Source organism: Gastrolobium bilobum, unplaced genomic scaffold (genome assembly GCF_033153095.1).
Source record: "Gastrolobium bilobum isolate Gb01-03AN ecotype WA unplaced genomic scaffold, APGP_CSIRO_Gbil_v1 utg14925, whole genome shotgun sequence".
In the NCBI taxonomy this organism is placed as follows: Eukaryota; Viridiplantae; Streptophyta; class Magnoliopsida; order Fabales; family Fabaceae; genus Gastrolobium; species Gastrolobium bilobum.
Genome location: NW_026897916.1, coordinates 51,302 through 74,359, shown reverse-complemented (window position 1 = coordinate 74,359; position 23,058 = coordinate 51,302). Strand labels below are relative to the sequence as shown.

Genomic DNA, 23,058 nt, shown 5'->3' with positions numbered 1-23,058 from the left:
AATGATATGTTGAACAAAGTTAGATCAATAAAGCAGGAAAGCTCGACTGTAAACCCTCTAATACTCCTATTGAGCAGAATCACAAGATAGGCTATGAAGAGGAGAATCCTCCAGTTGATAAAGGACAATATCAACGGCTAGTAGGGAAATTGATATATCTGGCTCATACTAGACCAGACCTAACTTATGCTCTGATACCAACTTGAAAGAAAAGGGTATTTGAAATATTATTGAATTGTGTAATTAATCTGTACAAAGAGGTATCTATTTATAGAGAATGAAAAATCCTAATACTTGACCTAATGGGCTTGGCCCAATACAACAAATATTAATAATTAAATAACCAATATTTACAACACTCCCCCTCAAGCTGAGGAATAAATATTTATCATTCCCAGCTTGCTAGTAAGTTCTTGAAATCTGTCTGAAGGAAGTCCCTTTGTTAATAGATCAGCCAATTGACGCCCAGTAGGAATGTATGGAGTGGTAATCAGTCCACTATCAAGTTTCTCTTTGATGAAATGACGGTCAACCTCAATATGTTTAGTCCGATCATGTTGAATTGGATTATGAGCTATACAAATAACGGACTTATTATCACATAGCAGCTTCATAGTTCCCTCATATTTTATTTTGAGATCATCAAGTATAATCTTCAGCCACAATAACTCACAAATGCCTTGAGCCATAGCTCGAAATTCAGCTTTTGCACTTGATCTGGCGACCACATCTTGTTTCTTACTTCTCTATGTCACCAAGTTACCGCAAAGAAACATGCAGTAACCAGTGGTAGAACGACGGTCAGTCACGGATCCAGCATAATCAGCATCAGTGTAAACTTCTAAAGAGAGATTGCCATCACGTCGGAATAACAATCCTTTGCCAGGAGTAGCTTTAAGATACTGAAGAATTCTCTCTACTGCCTGCATGTGTTTCTCCTTTGGATCGTGCATAAACTGACTGACAACACTAACAACATAAGCTAGGTCTGGTCTAGTATGAGCTAGATATATCAATTTCCCAACTAGCCGTTGATATTGTCCTTTATCAACTGGAGGACTCTCCTCTTCATAGCCTATCTTGTGATTACGTTCAATAGGAGTATTAGAGGGTTTACACCCGAGCTTTCCTGCTTCTTTGAGAAGATCAAGAACATATTTTCTCTGGCTGATAAAAATTCCTTTCCTTGAATGAACTACTTCTATCCCTAGGAAATATCTCAGTTTCCCAAGGTCTTTGACTTCAAACTCAGAGGCAAGCCGTGTTTGCAGAATCTCTTTCTCCATAAAATCATCACTTGTGATAATAATATCATCAACATATACAAGGAGCATAGTAAGCTTCCCATTATGGGAGTGCTTGAAGAAAAGAGTGTGATCTCCTTGACTCTGTCTGTATCCTAAAGTCATCATAACCCTAGTAAACCTTCCAAACCAGGCACGAGGTGACTGCTTCAATCCATACAAGGCCTTTTTTAATCTACAAACTTTATTTTCTCCCTTCACAGAATCAAAACCAGGCGGAATTTCCATGTAGATTTCTTCTTCTAACTCACCATTGAGGAAATCATTTTTCACATCAAATTGATTTATATCCCAATCGTAATGGGCAACAAGGGATAATAAGACTCTCACCGTATTCATCTTTGCAACTGGAGAAAATGTTTCTTCATAATCAATGTCATAGGTTCAGTGTAACCTTTGGCAACTAATCGAGCCTTGTATCTCTCAAGAGTTCCATCAGAATTATATTTTAGGGCATAAATCCATCTGCACCCTACTGCTTTCTTTCCATTAGGTCTATCAATAACCTCCCATGTTTTATTTTTCTCCAACGTATTCATCTCCTCTTGCATGGCTTGAGCCCAATTCCCATCTTTCAAGGCTTCATGTACTGATTTTGGGATTGCAATAGAGTCTAGTGCTGAAACAAAGCTTTTGTGCTGCACAGAAAGATTAGCAGAGGAAACAAAATGGGAGATAGGGTATTGAGTACAAGACGGACAGGAGGAACAAGATTTCTTGGGACAAGATCTTTTTCCTTTTCTAAGAGCAATTGGTAAATCATCAGAATCAGTAGTAATGAGTAAGTCATCAGAAGTATTAACATCATGATCAGAAATATGAGATTTAGGACTTACCAGTGGTTCAGACGATTGAGGTTGCTGCTGAGGCAATGTGGGTTGTTTCTTTCTTTGATATACCAACTCAGGTGTCATAATCTTTCGTATCTCTGTTGTACTTGATGTATCAGTAACAGGAGGATCAGACACAGGAAGAACATGAACAAGAGGGGGATACACTAACACAGGTAAAGGAGTAGACACTGAAGACTCAAAGAAGGGAGGTGATAAGTTTTCTGGTGAAGGATTCTCCCCCTGAAGATGAGGACCTTGGAAAAAGGACTCAGATTCCTGAAATGTGACATCCATAGAAACAAAAAAATTTCTACTACCAGGGTGATAGCACTTGTAGCCCTTCTTATCAGGAACATAACCAAGAAAATCATAGTTAATAGCCCTAGGGTCCAACTTACTGCGATGATGTTTATGAACATGAACAAAAGCAACACACCCAAACACACGTGGAGGAAGATTCATAGTTGGAATAGAAGGGAAAAAAGAAGTTATAGAGTGAATAGGACTTACACGGTCAAGTACCCGAGTGGGTAAACGGTTGATCAAGAATGCTGCAGTAAGAATAGTATCTCCCCAATAATATTTGGGTACATGTGTCTGAAACATTAATGCACGAGCCACTTCAAGAAGGTGACGATTTTTTCTTTCAGCAACCCCATTCTGTTGAGGGGTGTCAAGACAAGTAAGTTCATGAATCATACCGTTATTTCGTATAAATTGGGAAAAACTGTGATTAACATATTCAGTACCATTATCTGTTCTTAGTCTCTTGATTTTTTTACCAAATTGAGTCTCAACCATTTTATAAAATTGAGAGAACAGTTGTGGTACCTCAGACTTTTCACGCATTAAGTAAACCCAAGTTACACGAGCGCAATCATCAATAAAAGAAACAAACCATCTATTTCCAGAAGCATGAGGGACTTTAGAAGGACCCTGAACATCAGAATGAATAAGATCAAAAGGTTCAACACTCTTAGTAATACTAGAAGGAAAAGACACACGATGATGCTTAGCAAACTCACAAACATCACAATGAAAAAACTCAACAGACTTAGACAAAAACAATGACGGAAATAAAGACTTGAGTAAACTAAATGGAGGATGTCTCAAGCGCTTATGATGAAGCCAAATCAAAGAATCAGCAGTTGATTGACCATGAGACATCAAGATGTGATATGTTACTTTGTTTGTGGGAGATTGTGACACCAGATAATACAACCCACCTTGCTCTTTAGCACTACCAATCGTCTTCCCCGTGGCGAGATCCTGAAAAACACAATGGATAGGGAAGAAGGTTACAATACAATTCAAATCTTTTGTAATTTTATGAATAGAAAGAAGATTCGTGGAGAGTTTAGGAACATGAAGAGCATCTTTAAGATGTAAGGACTGTTATAAGTTTATGTCACAAGAACCCGCCACTGATGTATGAGAGCCATAAACTATGGCTATTGTATGAGTTCCAATGGTAGGATGATAAGAAGTAAAGGAGTCAGCACAACAAGCCATATGATCAGTAGCACCAGAATCAACAACCCAAGAATGTTTAAAATTATTACATGAAGAAAGGAAAGATTAAGTTTTGAAGCTCATACCAGTCATAGCCAAAGCACTAGTATCAGATGGCTTACTCAGATAATCAAGAATGGTTCGGAGCCGTTCCAACTCATCTGGACGAAATGCAGGTTGGGTCTCATTAGGTGCAGGAGTTATTTCAGAGGAAGTAAAATGTGCTTGACCACGCATCCTTGCCATCTTTTCTAAGACAGTTTGCTTTCCATGGAGGCGAAAGCATAAATCCTTGATATGACCTGTTCTTTTACAATAAGAACACCATCGATCATCTCTCTTAGGTCTAGAAGATGCACCATCATAAAACTTTGTAAAGGAATTCCTTTGAGAAGAGGCCATACTGCACAAAGGATAACACCAAGAAGCCAAAAAATCACAAAAAAGTACCAAATGACGTCCAATCTGAGAGGAAGGCACAGATCCAGAAAGAGGATGAAGAGACGATCAGAACGCTTTTGGCCGGAGCTGGAAATAGTGATCCACGCGCCTCCACGCCCCGGTGGAGGTGTCTGCGAGTGGGCCTCACTCGCCGGGAGTGTGGCAGCGCGTGCGGAGGCCGCCGGAGCTGAGATTTCTGCGGCGAGGTCGTCCAACGGTCCCGGACTTGTCTGTGTCCGGTCAGAGTTGAAAGGTCGCCGGAAAAGTGTCCAAAACGAGATGAACAGTAGCGGCCTTGTGTTGTTTTAGGGAGATCCGGTCGTCAAACGATTATAACACATCCGTAAGCTGATAGATCAAAGAAAAAGATTTGAATATAGGTCCTCTTGGTCCAAAAAGGTCCACCGAAAAATTTTCCAGTGGCGGCGAGATGCTGAGAAAGAAGATTTCTATTTTTAACGGAGGTAATTGCGGAAGCAGAGCCCTCAAAATCGAGAGCTCTGATACCAACTTAAAAGAAAAGGGTATTTGAAATATTATTGAATTGTGTAATTAATCTGTACAAAGAGGTCTCTATTTATAGAGAATGAAAAACCCTAATACTTGACCTAATACAACAAATAATAATAATTAAATAACCAATATTTACAACACAAACAGTAAAAAACAAGGAACAAATTTCAAAAAACTAAACAACACTGATCCCCTAGTCCATTTGAATAATATAAATTTCAGATTTTAATGAACAAGAAATGAATTATGAAAAGGGAAACAACAAACTTACCCTCTAGAAAAAGCGATGATAGATAGACCTAGTTGATGTTTTGAGGCAGATTACCTCGGAGAATTAGACAATCGAACTACTGAATGGGGATTATCCCCTTGTTATATAATTTAGAAAAAGTACTTTTTTTTGTGAGACGGAAGTTTCTGGGAAGGTGTTTAAGCCTTTAAGGCCATCTTTCCTTATACATGTGACGTGAAACCTTTTACCTTCTTCTAAAATCTTCATCGTTGATGAGGTATATATCAATTATTAAGGTGGTTGTTCAGACATTAAGTCATGTACCAATAAATGTGATGCATATTTAGCTACCAAGCATTAATGGAGGATCATACTCTATATATATCATAGCTTTCTGGATTAGAAACGGAAAAAAATTGCCTAGTTGGAAAACAGAAATTCTGTAAAACTCTTTAGAAGTCTGCCACAATCGCTTGAAAAGTTACCGTTAAAATTTTTAGTATCTGATTAAGATATTCTTATAAATGTTATTACGAGACTAATTTCTCAAATATTCTCGTAGTCATTGGGAGGTTTTTTCAACTGTTAAAAATGCATGCTAACCTCAATAAACTCTGTTATTTGTCCCATGGAGGACATATGATATTGAGTGGAAAACTGGAACTATAAATGAAAAAATAATTAAAACAACATCCATTTATTAGTTGATGGTTTAAAAATAAAGAGTCTCATTAATCTTGTGGGGAAAAAAACAAAGGAACTCATGCGAAACTCTATCCAAGATTAAATCTTCTAATTGACAAAGCACATCAATGTTGACATCAAATTTGAACATGAAAACTCATCCATTACTAAGAAAAAAATAAATAGGACAAACTCGAATAACATGCTTGTGATAATTACAATATCTCTTAACATTCTCACACAAGAGATACCAAAATTTTAGTACTTCTAAGTGAATCACAAAGTGACACAAGAAACAGAGACTTACTTCATCTCGAAGCCCAAAAAAGATATTGCCAGCTCTATTGAAGCAATTTATGTCATGCATATTTCACAATATGAGCAACAGCCAACAGACTAATTGGCAAGCAAGAAAACTTCACAGGGCAAAGCTTTCTGGTCCGGGCAAAGTGATTATGTGAATAAGCCATATCTCTTTCCCTTTCTCACTGGTACTTCAATAAGAAAGCATCTACGGTAGCAGTATCAAAGGCCAGTACTCAATCCATAAATAGCTTTCAAGAGACAAGGTACCCAGCAAAAACATTTTACCAAGCTATTATATATGAAGAGCCTGGCACATGATGGTGTGAGAGAAAATATCTCAGAACATTTTGATTCCCAATATTCAGGCAACCATGATAAAAGGGCCTACCTACTCCAATATTCCCTCCATACCATTATAGAATTAGAATTACAATCACAAGTCTCCATTCTACCAGAGAAATTCTGCCATAAGTTTACGCAGTAATTTGGGGCAAAGCTTGGAAGAATGTCCATCACAGCACCTGAAGGTAAAGCAGCTAGGCCAGACCTGGGATACCAGAACCTGAAATCGTTTAAAGATCAAAATAAGCTTTATCATTGCAACACACATGCGGAAATATCTCAAGTAAGCGCCAAGCATTAGTAGGACTATAACTCAAAACTTTAGTATGGGGAAAAAAGGAAGTATAAAGTGGATAGAATAAAAAATGTATGAGTGATTCTTAGAACGATACCTTCAGTCTAGTATGAGTTCTGAAACATGTCCAAGGGTCCAATAGCACCTCATTATGCCGGTACCCAACAAGTGGAAGCATACAAAATGCGGCCCTTCCAACCTTGAAGCATCCAGTTGTTGTTTTCATCAAATACAAAATCTTTGTGGTACAATTCCCTTAAATTGGCCCTAAATTTGGCCATTAATTTCTTATCCAGTGGGAGCTGCTTGAAACCAGCCCTCGTATTCCTAACCTGCCATTGTTTGTATGTCTCGGGCCTCTCAGCCCTCTGGAAACCTTCACATGCTATAACATTTATAGCCTCCCGACCCACAATCTCTCTCTCAATCATCATCCTACTTGGATTTTCACGGGGTATGACATTGTCACACATATCATACAAAGCAGAAAAATGGAAAAGCGCCTCCCTGAACCGTGTGACAAAGAAAGGGGAATTATAAGATCCATTAATGACTGACTGAACAAAAATATCCGGATTTATCTTCCGGATCAAGTGGAGAACTGCATTTCTAGGACTGTTTGCCTCAAAAGTCTCATCCAGTAAATTCTTAAACCTGAACAGACAGTTCACAGCAACTAGCTCGTTGCTCTCAATTTTAAGGTCTTGTACTTGAATGTTTTCCCAGTTCCGTGATGCTATGGCATTGAACTCAAACGGAACGTTGAAACGCTTGCAATAGTTAGCCAGACGTTGACCAGTCTGCTCAATTCTTTCTGCAGGACGAAAGCCAGGTTGGGGAAACTCTATCCCCGTGATCTTCAGCTTTGGAGGTCCACCATCTCTTTTTGATAAAAACTTAATAAATACAGGATACCGAAAACCTAATAGGATGCCAAAATCAATAATATGAAGGGTTTCTGCCTTTTCAGCTGCTTTCATAATCATGTTATTTGCAAATAAATATGCAAACTTCTTGAAAGGGCAGGCAGATAGATAAACATCGGTAGCTTTCAAAAACTCAGCAGCAGTGATCCTCTTGGAGCTCATAGAGTAATAAAATCCTTGTGCACCTGTACCATTGCCAGCCAAGCGTGCCTCAAGGCCATTGGCAAAGTAATGAGCCAAAGTCTGTGATGCATCCCCAAAGGGAGAAGAATGCTGTCTAATCTCCTTTAGAAGTTCATTGGCAGTACTATTGTCATTGACATACATAGCTTGTGCACACAGAAGCAGAAGAGACCTCAAATCCACTGTTTCCTTCTTCCTTCCTTGTTTCATAGGATGAGCAATCTCTCCATCAAACTTTTCACCTGCCTGTTCAGCTTTCAATTCCTTACACAGGGACACATTCTCTACATTAAGCAACACTTTATCAAACATTTCTGATAACTCACTCTCATCAACAACACCAACTGCTGATTGCTTATTACTTCTCCCTTCTTCTTTGCTATCACTTCCTTCACGCTCATGATTCTTTCTACCCTTCAACCCAACGGAATTCTCCCCAAATGATTCTCCAAGTGAATCAAGACCAGTTACAAGCTGAGGTGATGGAGGAAGAAACTTGCTAGCTTCCTCTAACCCTCTCCTAAACAGGGAGACAGAATCTGCCTCACTGAAAACATTTTGTGACAACATTTTGGTAATAGAAGAATCCAAATCTAACAGTCCATCACTAACAGCAACACTATTAGAAGGATGTTGAGAAATGGCAGGGGAATTATAATGAGAATCATTATCACAAGAAACAGAAAGAGGGGTATCAGGAGAAGGGGGCTTCAACTCACGAGAATTGTCATCTAAAGAGTTGCTAGCGCCGCCGCCGCTGCTGCTGCTGCTGCTGGTGGTGGTGGCTCCACCGTCGGGACTAAGAATATCGAGGGGGTGTTGATTGGGGGAATGAGGTAAGTTATCAGTGAGAGCATCATAGAATAATTTCTCGGTGACTTGCAAGCTAAGAGGGTCAAAAAACGGCATCTCTTCAACGTTCTCTTCCATCAAGGTTTGGCTCATGAAGTTCATAATTTCTGAGAAGTCAGATTCTTCCATGAAGGGATCGGTGATGGAGGACATGGACATGGTTGTCGAAGACGCAAATTGACCTTCAAGTTTCAACACGATTATGCTGCCCTCTTCACCAAACCAAACACACGCGAGACAAGAGATGGATTGGTGAGGTAAGAGAAGCTTCCAAGAAGGACGATGCAGGTCAGTCAACTAAGACACGCTGGTCAAAAATATAATACTATAGTATATATATTGGGATTGTATTTTCTCATGTTGCATATGAGAAGAGCTATCTCCTACACACACAGAGAGAAGAGAGAGGAGAGAGAATAAGGAAGCAAAAAAAAATTAAAATGGATCCCACGTTTACTTTGTGTCTTATGCATAAGATAACAATCTTATGTAACATAAGATTATTATTTCACATATATATTTTGTGGAAAATGACTAATGGCAACAAATATGAGGAGAGATATTTTTACTACTAAAATTTTTTACTATCAATTTACTATTTATCTAATTACCATTAAATTAATATTTTCTTTCTCTTCAAAAACTTTATCCAATGATAATGTGATGGGTAGTAAATTAGTAGTAAGATTTTTTAGTAGTTAGAATATCCTCACTCAACAAATGTACCACCGGCTTTTGCTTTATTGAGGTATTTTGGTTTTAATTTTTTTTTTTTGGTTTGAATTGTTCCATTTGTTTAAAATATTTTTGATTAAGGACAAAAAAAATTTTTTACCCATAAACTATGGTTTCTAGGATTTATGTTGCACCGATATTGACACGGGACATGACACGTCGACACGTTATTTTTAAAAAATGTCATATTCGGACATGTTGCGACACGTTTTGATATTAAATAATATTTTTAATATATATAATATAATTTATATTTAATACATATAACAGCTCATAATAAGTCATGTAACCAATCAAATATTCAAATGTTATAACATAAATATAAACAAAAATAATTTTTGGTACATTGTAAATTTTTTATGTCAAATTTCATAATAGGAAAAAATTGATTTGTAAATTATATTTTTAAGTTTAGTTAAAAAAAAAAAAACAAACGTGTCGGAACGTTGACCGCGTGTCGTAAAAAGTTGACTGCGTGTCGAAAAAGCGTGTCGGAACATTGATCACGTGTCCTAAATTGTTGACCGCGTGTCGGTGTCCGACACATGTCAGACACACATTTTTTCAAAAATATCGCCTGTCCGAGCAATGGAATCTAGGATTACGATGGGTAGGGGTGCTAAACAAATCAGGGGTTTTGGCTCGGCTCGTGAAAGACTGAGCTTACATGTCTAAAATTAGTTGTTGGTACCAGGCTTGGATTTGTATAAAAGCTCGTTTAATAAAAAGGCCTCAGGCTCCAATTTAAAGGCTCAGCATTAAAGCCTCTCAGGCTGGCTTAGTATATTATTTTTTAATTATATTTTATATTTTTTATACTACTTGTAATAGCCTTTTCTTTCTCCTCATTCCATTTCAGCTCATTTTATTAGTTAAACAGACTTTTTGAATGATTTTGTTTTATATTATGTTGTTTAGATATAAATTAAATTTATGAATATTCATAGAATTACTAGTTTTGTTGATTGTATATTCTGTTTGGATAAATTTTTGTTGTCTTGTTTTTTTTAAACAGGCTAAACAAGATTTTTTTTTTTTTTTTGTAAATAAGTCAGACAGGCCGATAGTTATAAATATTTATAACAGATAACAGGCTTGATCAGGCTGACACATTTAAACACAGGCTTAGCCTTTTAAGATCAAAGTTCGGCTCGGCTTGTTAACACGCCTGATGATCAGAATGTTACTTCCTCAAAAAATATTATCAAGAAGCTATTCAATAGTCCAAAATATTATCGGGATTTTATTCCAAAAAAAGTATCTAATTTTTTTATCATATGAGATTCCAAAAATACCACCAAATAAGTGGTATTTTTAGATAGTATTTTGTTAAAAAATTATACATAAAATAAAATTCCAAAATAAAATTTAAAAATTTTATACCAATATTGGATAAATAAGATTACCATTGTTATTTTTCAGGAAAACTCAAAAAAAAAAATTCAGTTTAACGAGGGAGAAGTAGAAGAATCAAAATTATTATATCAAAAAAAAAAGTTTAAAAAAAAATTATTTAAATGTCACAATGTTTTTTTATTAAAATATTATATTTTAAGATCGGTAGTTACTCCTAACGAACTGCGCTAATCACGCGTCCCTTGATAAGGACGCACTATCTACGGAGCACTTTAACACGTACTGCATCGAGCGGATAAGGAACCAATTTAAGCCATGTGGCTGTGTCTTTTTGGATATCTTAAATTAGCATTTCTCAAAGTGCGTTCATTAGCCTTCATGATCAGTCATTGCCATGTTAAATAGAATAGGACCCAGATCCTCTAATATAAAAAGAAAATGGTAATATAAGGAAATTATAATTATATAAACATAAATTAATGATGATAATTTTATAATTATCTATTTTAATATTTCATTTAAATAGGTTGCACAATCTCACATACTTCAGTTTTATAACACGCTATTTATTTTTTTTGGTAAATAAATTATGGAAAAAATGATTATCCTTTTAATTGACACAACTTATATCTTTTTACTCTCACAAAAAGGTGGGACTTACACCTTTATTTTTTTGTCAACTCTCTCTCCTCCTTTATCTATCTCTTTTTCTCTCTTAAAATGACCACAACTTTTATATACTTTATCTCAAGATTTGCTCATATGACCTCTAAAATAAATTTCTTTCCATTTCAAAGACAAGTTGTATATATAGGTGAAATGATTTCAATATACAAAACAAAAGAAATTGAAAAATTGTGGGTAACTATTGAAAAGAAAAGTGAATGTTTTTATATATTTATGAAAACGAGAATATTCTATTCAAAGGCACAATGTGTTCAAATTTTGTAAATACAAATTTATAAAATTTTAAATACTAATGACACAAATTATTGCAAAAAAAATAAGATAACAATCAGATGGTATTCAATATCTTTATGGGGTAAGGGTAAAGAAGATAAAAAAAAGAAAATTCATTTATTATCTTTTTTAACAATGAATAATGATGAAAGGACTACTTTGTTTCGCAATAACAAATATTCAACACCAAATTCATCGAAATGTTCCACTATAGCGTATTTATTTTTTACATAACTCATGGAGTAAATAACTATATTTGATTTGCATAATATTTTTGTTTATGGTTGATATTTGCAAAATTCTGTGTTAATATACTAATTTTTTTCACCTGAAATATACAACAAGATTGCAACACAATTTTTTGTAAGTATAAGATTTGTAACGCGAGGAACCAATCACGACGGACGACAAACATTTTGATCTTTTTTCTCTGTGCACCGCACAAGTCATATACTAGTTACATCCTTTAAAATGATATACACTTTTCCCATAAATTATAACACACTATTTAAGCTAAACTCTTCCACCTGGAATTTGGAATTATGACTAAAATGCTACCGTCACACTCAATTTCCATATATCCCTCCAATAAATTCCAACACCAAACACTGATTTGACAGCATCTGAGACTATTAGGGCCCGTTTGGTACGCAGTATTCTTCAAGATTTTCGAGAAATTGAATTTTTTTAAATTTTAAATTTTCAAATATTATCATAAACTGAATGTAAAATTCATATTTTTGAAAATTGAGATTACCGGATAAAAAAAAAATTTCCTCTACCAAACACTCTCTTAGTATAGAGCTGTAGAGGATAGAGAAAAATAGAGATAGCACAAGTGTCTCGTTCTGAATAAGATCTTGTCTTGAGATGAAAAGGCTAGTGTTATCTATAAATATTGTGGGCCAACCTTTGGTATATAATAAAAAAATAAAGATATTTAAGAGCCAATTTTTATTTATTTATTTTTACACTATTTGTTTAGAAAATAATATAATAAAAATGAAAATATTTTGATTTACAGTCTTTCAAAGAAAATTTAAGTAAATAAGATTTAACAATGATTTTTTTGTGTAAATATCATTTTAATAAATAATTGCCCTAATGTTCTCACAGGCAATATTATTCATATGAAAAAACTACATCTTCTTCACATTTTTTAAGCATGAAAAATAAAAATAAAAAAGTTTTCGTTTTTCCTTTTCTTTGCAAAAATGACAACCAGATATAGGAGGTCTTACAATAAAATGGATTTTACTTGAATTATTTATACAAATTTCTTTCATAATTTGAAATATTTTTAATATATATTTTCATATTAGACCTGAATTAAAAAAAACACACGTACAATTAGTAATAAAATTTAATCTTCTTATTGACAAAGCACATCAATATTGAACATCAAATTTTAACATGAAAACTCATCTTTAACTAGGAGAAAAAAAAAACAGGACAAACTAAATAAAAAATAAAAAATGCCCAAGATAATTCGATTATCATCCCTACATTCAGTGGCGGACGCAGGAATTTTAATGACGGGGGCAAAAATAAAAAATATTATATTATAAACAAAAATATTTGAAATATAATACAGACCTAATATAAAAAAATTAAAAGAAATCTATTACAAAGATTAAGATCACTTCATTTGACTCTTATTTTATGTATTTTCTTATTGTTAAACTTATATATAATTGAATCCATGTTAAAACTCAAAATAATTTCTTTTTTATTGTATGTAATCAAAGAATCATCAAGAAATTGGTCTTCTATTTTATTTCGAAGCTTGTTCTTGATTTTATTTTACTCATGCGGATCCTAACTTTTTTCTTTCTTTTTAAATGTCAGAATCTGCATGTGTAAATATGTTTGCTACAAAAAAATTCATATGCCATTGCTACAGAAAAGACAAACCCATAAATAAATCATATTATCCATTATCAATAAATTAGATACCCACAAAGTTATATGTGTCCTTTCATTCTTTTTATAGCTAGAATTGTTGGAAATTTAAAGAGATTAAGAATAATTTAGAAGAACACACTACAATTTTTTAATCTAATCACGTGTTTGGTAGGAGGTGAAAAATAAAAATTTCCTAAGAAAATGGGGTTGAGAAATTATTTGCCTATGTTTGATAAGAGATGAAGTAAAAATATGGCTAGAAATTTTTTTTTCCATCATTTGCTTTTCTATGTAAAATAGTTGGAGAAGATTACTATTGAAGAGTGAACAGGTACTTGAAGAGTGTTTCAAGATTGAGTCTCACGCCCCCTTCAATGAAAATGTTTGTGCTTCCTCGTCAGTTGTCTTCTCTTGCAATTGCAAGCTGAACAATTTTCAGAAGTTTGATTTGAGCCGTTGAGATTTTGTACTTCCTTTTCACGCTCACTCATGTCAGTAATTTACCCACTCACACATATTTTATAATATTATTAAAATATTATTAAAATACCTATATATATATAATTTTTTCTATCAAATTTTAGGGGGGCGGGAGCCCACCCTAGCCCCCCTCTAGGTCCGCCCCTGCCTACATTCTCATCCAAGATAAAATTCTATTATGTTTAACAAAAAATAAAATAAAATCCTATTATAAATGGAAATTATGGTAACAGAAAAGAAATAGAAAAAAACAAATTTACGTGATTTGCAAGGAGAATGATGAGTGCTACTAGTGTGTTAATGTGAAAAGAGGCAGAGACTTCATATGGAGTGCTACTAGTGTGTTGTGTCGTAGCAATGTGAAAAGAGGCAGAGACTTCATATGGAAGCCCACCAAAGACATTGCCAGCTCCATTGAAGCAATGTATGTCATGCATATTTCACAACACAGCAATAGCCAACAGACTAATTGGCTGGCTAGCGAGAGAAAAATATAAGAGTTCAAAGCTTTCAGGTGTGAATAGGCCATATCAGTTTTGCAATGGTACTTAATTTTTTTAAAAAAAAGAAAAGAAAAGAAAAGAAAAGAAAATATCAAAGGCCAATACTCAATCCATAAACAGCTCTTAATTGAAAAATATCAAAGATTTTGCTACCAAACAGCATGCGAGTAGAGCTACATGGTCCAAAGAAGTTTAGTTCAAACTTGTTTTAGGTGCTGCAATTAGGGAGGGAAGGTTAGTAAAAGCTAGCACTTGTCTGCATTTGTATCTGAGTAGTATTTTAGTTTATATCTATGTAGCAAGAATAGATAATAGATACTAGATCTTTAGTAGTGGAACAAATTACCAGTCATTTTTACATTGAGATGTCATGAAAGGAAATCGAGAGTGAAATTTCAAAGAAGGAACCAACAAAAAATAACTGTCACATAAACATAGTAATCCATTACAAATTAATCACATCTGGTCAACTCAGTAGCTAATTTGTCTCAAGAGACAAGGTACGTTGCAAAAATATTTCACCAAATTATTAGATATGTAGTGCCTAACACATGATGGTCAGAGAGATAATATCTCAACATTTTGATTACAAATATTCGGGCAACCATGGTAAAAGGGCCTCCAACTCTAATATGCCCACCCTACTATTATAATTAGAGTTACAATCACAAGTCTCCATTCTACCATAGAACTTCTGCCATAAGTTTCCAGATTAACTTGGTTCGAAGCATGGAAGAATGTTCATCAAGCAACTGACAGTTAAGCAAATAGGCCAGACCGGGGATAACAGAACCTGAAACCATTTAAAGAGCACATAAGCATCACCATTGCAACATACATGCTGAAATATCTCAAATAAGCTCCAAGAATTAGTATGGAGTAGGACTATAACTCAACTTTAACAGGGGAAAAGAAACAAGTAAGAAGCGGATAGAGTAAGAACCTACGAGTGATTCTTAGAATCATACCTTTAGTCTAGTATGAGTTCTGAAACACATTATTATGCCGGCACCCAACAGGTGCATGCATACAAAATGCGGCCCTTCCAACCTTGAAGCATCCAGTTGTTGTCTACATCAAATACAAAATCTCTATGGTACCATTCCTTGAACTTGGTCCTAAATTTGGCCATTAATTCCTCATTCAGTGGAAGATGCTTGAAACCAGCCCTCGTATTCCTAACTTCCCACTGTTTGTATGTCTCAGGCCTCTCAAGTCTCTCGAAACCTTCACATGCTATAACATTGATAGCTTGTCGACCAAAAAGCTCTCTCTCAATCATCATCCTTTTTTGGTTATCACGGGATAGGACAGTGTCACACATATCAAATATAGTAGAAAAATGGAACAGCGCCTCCTTGAACCGTGTGTCAAAGAAAGGGGCATTATAAGATCCATGAACGATGCACTGAACAAAAATATCCGGATTTATCTTCCTGATCAACTGCAGAACTGCAGTTCTAGGACAGTTGACCTCAATAGTCTCATCCGGCAAATTCATAAACCTCATCGCACAATTCACAGCAACCAGCTCGTCGCTCTCAATTTTAAGGTCTTGTACTTGAATGGTTTCCCAGTTCCGTGATGCTAAGGCATTGTACTCAAAGGGAACGTTGAAACGCTTGCAATAGTTAGCCAGACGACAACCAGTCTGCTGATTTCTTTCTGTGGGACGAAAGCCAGGTTGGGGCCACTCTATGCCAGTGATCTTTAGCTTGGGAGGTCCACCATCTCTATCTGATAAAAACTTAATAAGTGTTGGCCACTGGAAACCATGTTGGATACCAAAATCAATAATATGAAGGGTTTCTGCCTTTTCAGCTGCTTTCATAATCATTTTATTTGCAAACAAATATACAAACTGCTTGAGAGGGCAGGCAGACATAAAAACAAGGTAAGCTTTCAAAAACTCAGTAGCAGTGCTCTTCTTGAAGCTCAGAGAGTTAAAAAATCCTTGTGAACCTGTAGCATTGCCAACCAAGCGAGTCTCAAGGCCATTGGCAAAGTAATGAGCCAACCTTTGCGATGCATCTCCAAAGGGAGAAGAATGTTGCCTTATCTTCTTTAGTAGTTCATTGGCATTCCTATTATCATTGACATACACAGCTTGTGCACATGAAAGCAGAAGACTACTCAAATCAACGGTTTCCTTCTTCTTTTCTTGTTTCTTAGGACAAGCCTTCCCTCCATTAGATGAAGGTGAATTTTCACTCGCCTTTTCAGCTTTCACTGCTTCATTCTGAAACAGTGGCACATTCTCCACACTAAGCAACATTCGATCAAACATATCTGATAAGTCACACTCATCAACAACATCAACTGCTGATTGCTTCCTACTTCTCCCTTCTTCTCTGGTATCACGTCCTTCGAGCTCATGATTCTTTCTACCCTTCAACCCAACCGAATTCACCCCAACTACATTGAATGATTCTCCCATTGAATCAAGACCAGTTACAAGCTGAGGTCCTAGAGGAAGAAACTTACTAGCTTCCTCTAACCCTTTCCTAAACTGGGAGACAGAATCTGCATCACTGAAAACATTTTGTACCAACATTTTGGAAATAGAAGAATCCAAATCTAACAGTCCATCACTAACACTAACACTAGAAGAAGCAGGTTGAGAAATGGCGTGGGAGTTAAACTGAAAAGCATGATAACCAGAAATAGAAAGAGGGGTATCAGGAGAAGGGGACTTCAACTCACGAGAATTGTTATGTAAAAAGTTGTTAGCACCGCCGCTGCTGTTGCTGCTGCTGCTGGTGGCTCCACCGTCAGGACTCAGAATATCGCGGTGGTGTTGATTAGGGGACAGAGGTATGTTGTTAGTGAGTGCATCATAAAATGATTTCTCAGTGACTAGCAAGCTCAGAGGGTCATAAAACGGCCTCTGTTCAACGTTCTCTTCCATCAGAATTTGGCTTATGAATTCGACGGTTTCTGAGAAGTCATTGTCTTCTAGTGAAGGATCTGTAGAGGCACCTTCACCTTCTACAGGGTTTGTATGCAGAGTAAAACCAAGTGAATCCGCATAAGGCTGATCAACAAGGCTTCCATTGTTAACATCCCAATCGGTTTCGTATTGATTTTGATCCCACACGATTGTGTTGCTGTTTTCACCAAACTGGTAACTGTTTTTGAAATCAATAGCTCCCTGAAAGTTTGGATCCATCGTCCTCCTCTCTTTGTTCACAAACAATCACCAAAACCCAAACCACTTCTTTTGTTCACAAAGGAAAAAAAAAATTATACAACACAAATAATAAATTAACATGATATGGTTATATAGAGGATTTGAGTTGAACTTACCATGAATTATTGCTAGTTTCAAGGTAAGGGTTCCATTGAAGTCTAGTGAGAAACAAAGAAGGAAGATGAATGAAGGTAAGAGATGGTGTGGTTCTGTTACAGCTATTGAGGAGAAGCAGCCCCTTTGACTAATAGCGTATTAATTTATTTATGAAAAAAATATTTATGCTTGAACACAAGTTATTTGCATTTATTTTTAATACGCAATTGTTTTGGTATTGAAATTTTAAATAATTATAGATATAAAAACGGTTATAACTCTGAAATAAATTAAAATTATAAAAATATCATGATTTCTGTCCAAAATAACATCGTATTGAACTTATTACAGATAATTTGTCTGCAGTAACTGTAGAAAAAATAAATCTTTTATTTATTTTTGGTATATAATGTACGGAGAGGTTATACTTACCACCGTCGGATTGATGAAAATTAACTATTAACATTTAGTAATAACTTTAGTAAGAGTTAGTAAAAAAAGAAGAAGGGTGACTATAACCTCTCTCTCTTGTAATCTAACATTTAATAGGTCTATCAATTACTCTAGCAGTTAGACTAGAGTAGGGTGGGACTATAACATAGGTATTATAGACTCGAATTCGAATGCGTTGATTAAGTTGAAATAATACATGTTAGACGGTAGTAGAGGACATTTAATAGAGAAGAAATTTTTTTGTTTTTAGACATCAAATGTGAATCCAAAAATATCACCTATATGGTGATATTTTTATGGGATTCTTATTCAAAATTTTAATTTCTATAAAAATATTAAAAAAAATTTATATCAGACATAAATAAATAAGATTTTTAATGTGAGTTTTTTGAAAATCTAAAATCTATGACATAATAACTATACGCAAACCCGGGAATCTTGGAAGGAGCCTGCCGGTCAAAATTTTGAGAAGGCATATATGTACGATGTATCTAATATATGAACACTATGATACGATATAATAATGTCCTAGCAGGTGCGTGTAACTTTCACAAAATAGACATTTAATATACTTTAAAAAAGATAGATTTTTAAGAATAATGTGATCCGTTTTTAAATATAATGTGTTGGTTAATTATTGAATAAATATCTTTTTTGGTCTTAAAAAAAATACGGGATCCAAGTTAACCCTAATAAAAAAATTAGTCATGTGATCCCTAATAAATTCAAATGCAGGCCATGTTAGTCCTTATGTCAGTCAGTGATGATTGAACGGCGTCTGTACCGTTGTTCACGTGTAACGTTAGTAATTTGAGTCGCATGTCATGTAGGGTGGGTAAAATGACATCATGACTAGGGTGTCACCCTACTAACTCCAAAGCAACCCACGTGGCGTGACTAAAATGACGTCGTGCGCAACGCTGTAGAGCTTCTAACTCCAGAGCGCATCTCCCTCTAATTTGCTAACTCCATTTCTAACATTGAGGTAAATTACTACTTAGGGTTTTGAATGAGAAAAACAATTTTGGTTTAATATGTCTGAGCCTAAGCAGTAATTTACCTCAACGTTAAAAATAGAGTTAGTAAAATGGAGGGAGGTGAGCTCTGGAGTTAGAAGCCCTATAGCCTTGCGCACAACGTTGTTTTAGTCATGCCACGTGGGTTGCTTTGGAGTTAGTATGGTGACACCTTAAGCCACAACGTCATTTTACCCATCCTATATGGCATGTGACTCGGATTACGAATGTTACATGTGAGCAACGTTACAAACGCCATTCAATCGTCACTGACAGAAGGACTAACGTGGCCTGCGTGTGAATTTACTAGGAATCACGTGACTAATTTTTTTATTAGGGATTAACTTGAACCTCGTGTTTTTTCTTGACGACTAAAAATGATATTTACTCTTAATTATTTAAGTTTTTAGAAACGGAGGATACTCATCAAAAGCCGAAGCATACACTAGTTATATAATTTATGGTAGCAGAAAATATTAAGAAATAAATTACGAGGTTTTCGGTGTTTGCAAGGAGAATGATGAGTGGTTGAGTGCGACTAGTGTGTTGTGTCGTAGGCAGAGATGTCAAAATCCATCGTCCGTCCCATTAGGCCTTAGCCCATGTGGGTTACAAAAGGTTTGCAGTATCAAATGAATCTCAATAATAAAAACTTTTACGAGCCAAAAGCCTTCTGGGTTAGGGCCAGCCCGTGAGCCATCCAAAATTATTATTTCATAAAAAATATTATCATATTCAATACATTAAAAAATATTCAACACTTTCTTAACATACTTTATACAAATTATAAATTTTTTTATAATTTAATTTTTTAATAAAATAATACTTGTACACAAATATACAAGTGGAAATATAATCAACATTTTAATATAAGCGAAAATTTAGTTACTACATTTACTAAATTCATTATTAAATGATGTCGTCAAATAAAAATTTTCTCATCAGAAGTGATAACATGACACAACAACTCTAGTGAAAAACTAAAGGTAAAAATGAAAAAAATGATCTTAATACTAGTATTGAATAACTGCTCTTTGTTATATATTTGAAAGTAAAATCATTAATTTTCTTCAACTACTACCATTACAAAAAAAACTTTTTATTTATTATTATCCACAAAAAATAATAAGGTGCATTGTATATAGGGAAAACATTTTCTCCTTTTAAAAGAGAAAATTTTTCTCCTACCAAAGACACATAGTATAAGTGGGACCTTGTATATAATATGTTTCAATACAAATTTGGACATATAACATGTTTAGATGTCAATAAATTTTTTTGTTTTTATTGTTACGTAGATGAAATTCTTTATTGAAACATATCATTGTAAAAAAATTCTTTTTTGTTGTAAAATATTATAGATGACCTTTTACATGGTTCATAACATGTGACCCATTATTTTTCATGATCGTATATAAACATCACACTAATCTTGCACATGATTCATAACATGTGACTCTTTGTTTTTCATGACCTTTGATGTATTCTATAGATCACACTAATGATGTGTCGAATTACAGAATACATGCAAGAGGGTGTTGTAAAATATTATGAATGACCTTTTACATGGTTCATAACATGTGGCTTATTATTTTTCATGATCTTCTATAAACATCACACTAATCTTGCACATTATTCATAACATGTGACTCTTTGTTTCTCATGACCTTTGATGTATTCTATAAATCACACTAATGGCGTGTTGAATTACAGAATACATGCAAGAGAGTGTTGTAAAATATTATGAATGACCTTTTACATGGTTCATAAATCATAACATGTGACTATTTATTTTTATGACTTTTGATGTATTCTACAATTATCACACTAATGGTGTGTTAAATTGAAATTATTCCTCTAATTATTCTTAAAGTCCTATATAATGACATATCTTAGATGGAAAAAGTGGTACTTAGTTAATTCAGAATATAATAATATTTTCTTACATTCAAGAGCTCATATTTGTTCTTATCTTATTCTTCCTTTGATTTTCTTTTTACGCTTCATTTTACTTTCTTTCATATTTAACTTTCTTTTATATTCTCCATCAAATTTACCACATTTTTTTGGGTAACCATTCACAACAATTTTACAATTTATTTTATATTTATAAATATTTAAATTTATATATTTTTTAGTTTTTTAAATAATAAAAATTTTGATGAAGGAAAAAGTTTGGCTAGCGGGTCAGCCCTAACCCAGTCCGCCAAATTATAAGGCTTTGAGTGTTAGGGATAGAAAAAGTCCTACCACAGAAAGGTCCTAATGGATTAGAGCCAATTTTAGGGCTTTACGGGCCGGCCCGTGGGCTTCAACCCATTCTGACACCTCTAGTCGTAGCAGTGTGAAAAGAGGCAAGACTTCAGTATGGAAGCCCGCCAAATATATTGTACATAAGAGTGTAAATAGATCAGACAGCCTATTAGATATCTGTAGACTGTAGCCCGACCTATATCAGGTCAGACTTGACTTATATCTAGTAAAATAGAACAGATTCAACCTTTTAAAAAAGTATTTTTCGAAAGCAAGTCATAGGCTTTCTTTCATAAGGACCGACCTATATCATATTATTTATTTTAAATAAAATAAATAAATTTTTTATTTTAATAATTATAAATAATACAGTAATATTATATTAATTATTGAATACTAAATAAACTTATATAGGCTAATAGACTTATGCCAAACCTTTTATTTTTTAAATGTAGGTTAGACCAAATTTATAATTTAGACTTATATAAATTTAATGGGAGGGGTTATATTTACAACTCAAATAGTTTACAAACTCTTACAAGCATATCTTATCTGTTGATTTCTGCCAATCAACAGTTGTCATTTATTGTGAATTAATAATTAATTAATAAATTTAATTTGCGAAAATCTTAACTGTTGATTAACGGAAATCAACGGTTAAGATATAGTTGTAAGAAGTTGTAAACGAAAATAGGTTGTAAGTATAACCTTCCCCAAATTTAATAGACCAAACTAAACCTAAAGTATTTTATATACGGAAAAAAACTATTCTTATGTCACATGAGACAAATAGTTTACAAACTCTTACAATCATATCTTATCCGTTGATTTCTGTCAATTAACGGTTGTCATTTATTGTGAATTAATAAATATGATTTGCGAAAATCTTAACCGTTGATTGACGGAAATCAACGGTTAAGATATAGTTGTAAGAAGTTGTAAACGAAAATAGATTGTAAGTATAACTTTTGATGTGCCTCTGGCAAGTGTGGTTTTTCCATGTTAAAATTGATAAGAATTGGGTCATAAGAGAGCAATTTAAATGCATATTTGCTATTTATATTGATTCTTTCTATATCAATAATATTTACCTTTTGGTTGTGTTTTTACAGGAAAAAGAGGAGTGAAAATTACAAATTACAAAAAGTCTGTTGACGCGACTCCACACATAGAAAATTTCACCCGGGTGCTGCGCAAGCCAAATACCAGAGAATTGGCGCTGGTTGGCGCCAGATTGGCGCAAACTAGCGCCACACATGTAAAGCACCATGGCACCAAGTGGCGCCCAAAAGCAAGCAAATGGCGCCAATTGGCGCCCAAAGACAAGAAGGAATGGCGCCAATTGGCGCCCCAATGTGAAGGACTGGCGCCAATTGGCGCCCCAATGTGTAGGACTGGCGCCGGTCCACGCAATCGGTTTCGACTTTTCGTATTCGAGGCAGCAAGTTGGCGCAAACGTGCGCCAAACCGGCACCAACTGGCGCCGGGTTGCGAGAAAATAACACCGTCTTTCCGCGGGGGTATTTTTGGAAGAAGGAAAAAATAAGTTTATAAATAGGATCCTTTGTGCTAGACCTAGATCATCTGATTCCATTCAAAAGGAGGCCGACGGCAGAGCTCAGAAGGATTCTTCCACAGTTCTTCTTCTTCATCTATTTCTCTGTAATTTTATGCTTTTGAATATTAAA

The 23,058-nt window shown here is 34.7% G+C and overlaps 2 protein-coding genes across 2 annotated transcripts; both read right to left on the bottom strand.

The window, feature by feature from the left end:
- Positions 1–5,645: 5,645 nt before the first annotated feature.
- Positions 5,646–8,684, bottom strand: LOC133311419 (scarecrow-like protein 14). Its single transcript, XM_061512471.1, has 2 exons — positions 6,560–8,684; positions 5,646–6,387 (listed from the first exon to the last, which is right to left on the bottom strand). The coding sequence occupies exon 1, from the start codon at positions 8,580–8,582 to the stop codon at positions 6,612–6,614; it is 1,971 nt and encodes a 656-aa protein (XP_061368455.1). The 5' UTR covers positions 8,583–8,684; the 3' UTR covers positions 5,646–6,387; positions 6,560–6,611.
- Positions 8,685–14,789: 6,105 nt separating this feature from the next.
- Positions 14,790–17,764, bottom strand: LOC133311412 (scarecrow-like protein 34). Its single transcript, XM_061512461.1, has 3 exons — positions 17,669–17,764; positions 15,331–17,579; positions 14,790–15,155 (listed from the first exon to the last, which is right to left on the bottom strand). Exon 2 carries the CDS (start codon positions 17,529–17,531, stop codon positions 15,363–15,365), a length of 2,169 nt encoding a protein of 722 aa, XP_061368445.1. The 5' UTR covers positions 17,532–17,579; positions 17,669–17,764; the 3' UTR covers positions 14,790–15,155; positions 15,331–15,362.
- Between the last annotated feature and the right edge of the window lie 5,294 nt (positions 17,765–23,058).

Excerpts from the sequence above, each read along its gene's own strand:
- LOC133311419 (XM_061512471.1), bottom strand. The coding sequence starts at position 8,582 with ATGTCCATGTCCTCCATCACCGATCCCTTCATGGAAGAATCTGACTTC.
- LOC133311412 (XM_061512461.1), bottom strand. The coding sequence starts at position 17,531 with ATGGATCCAAACTTTCAGGGAGCTATTGATTTCAAAAACAGTTACCAG.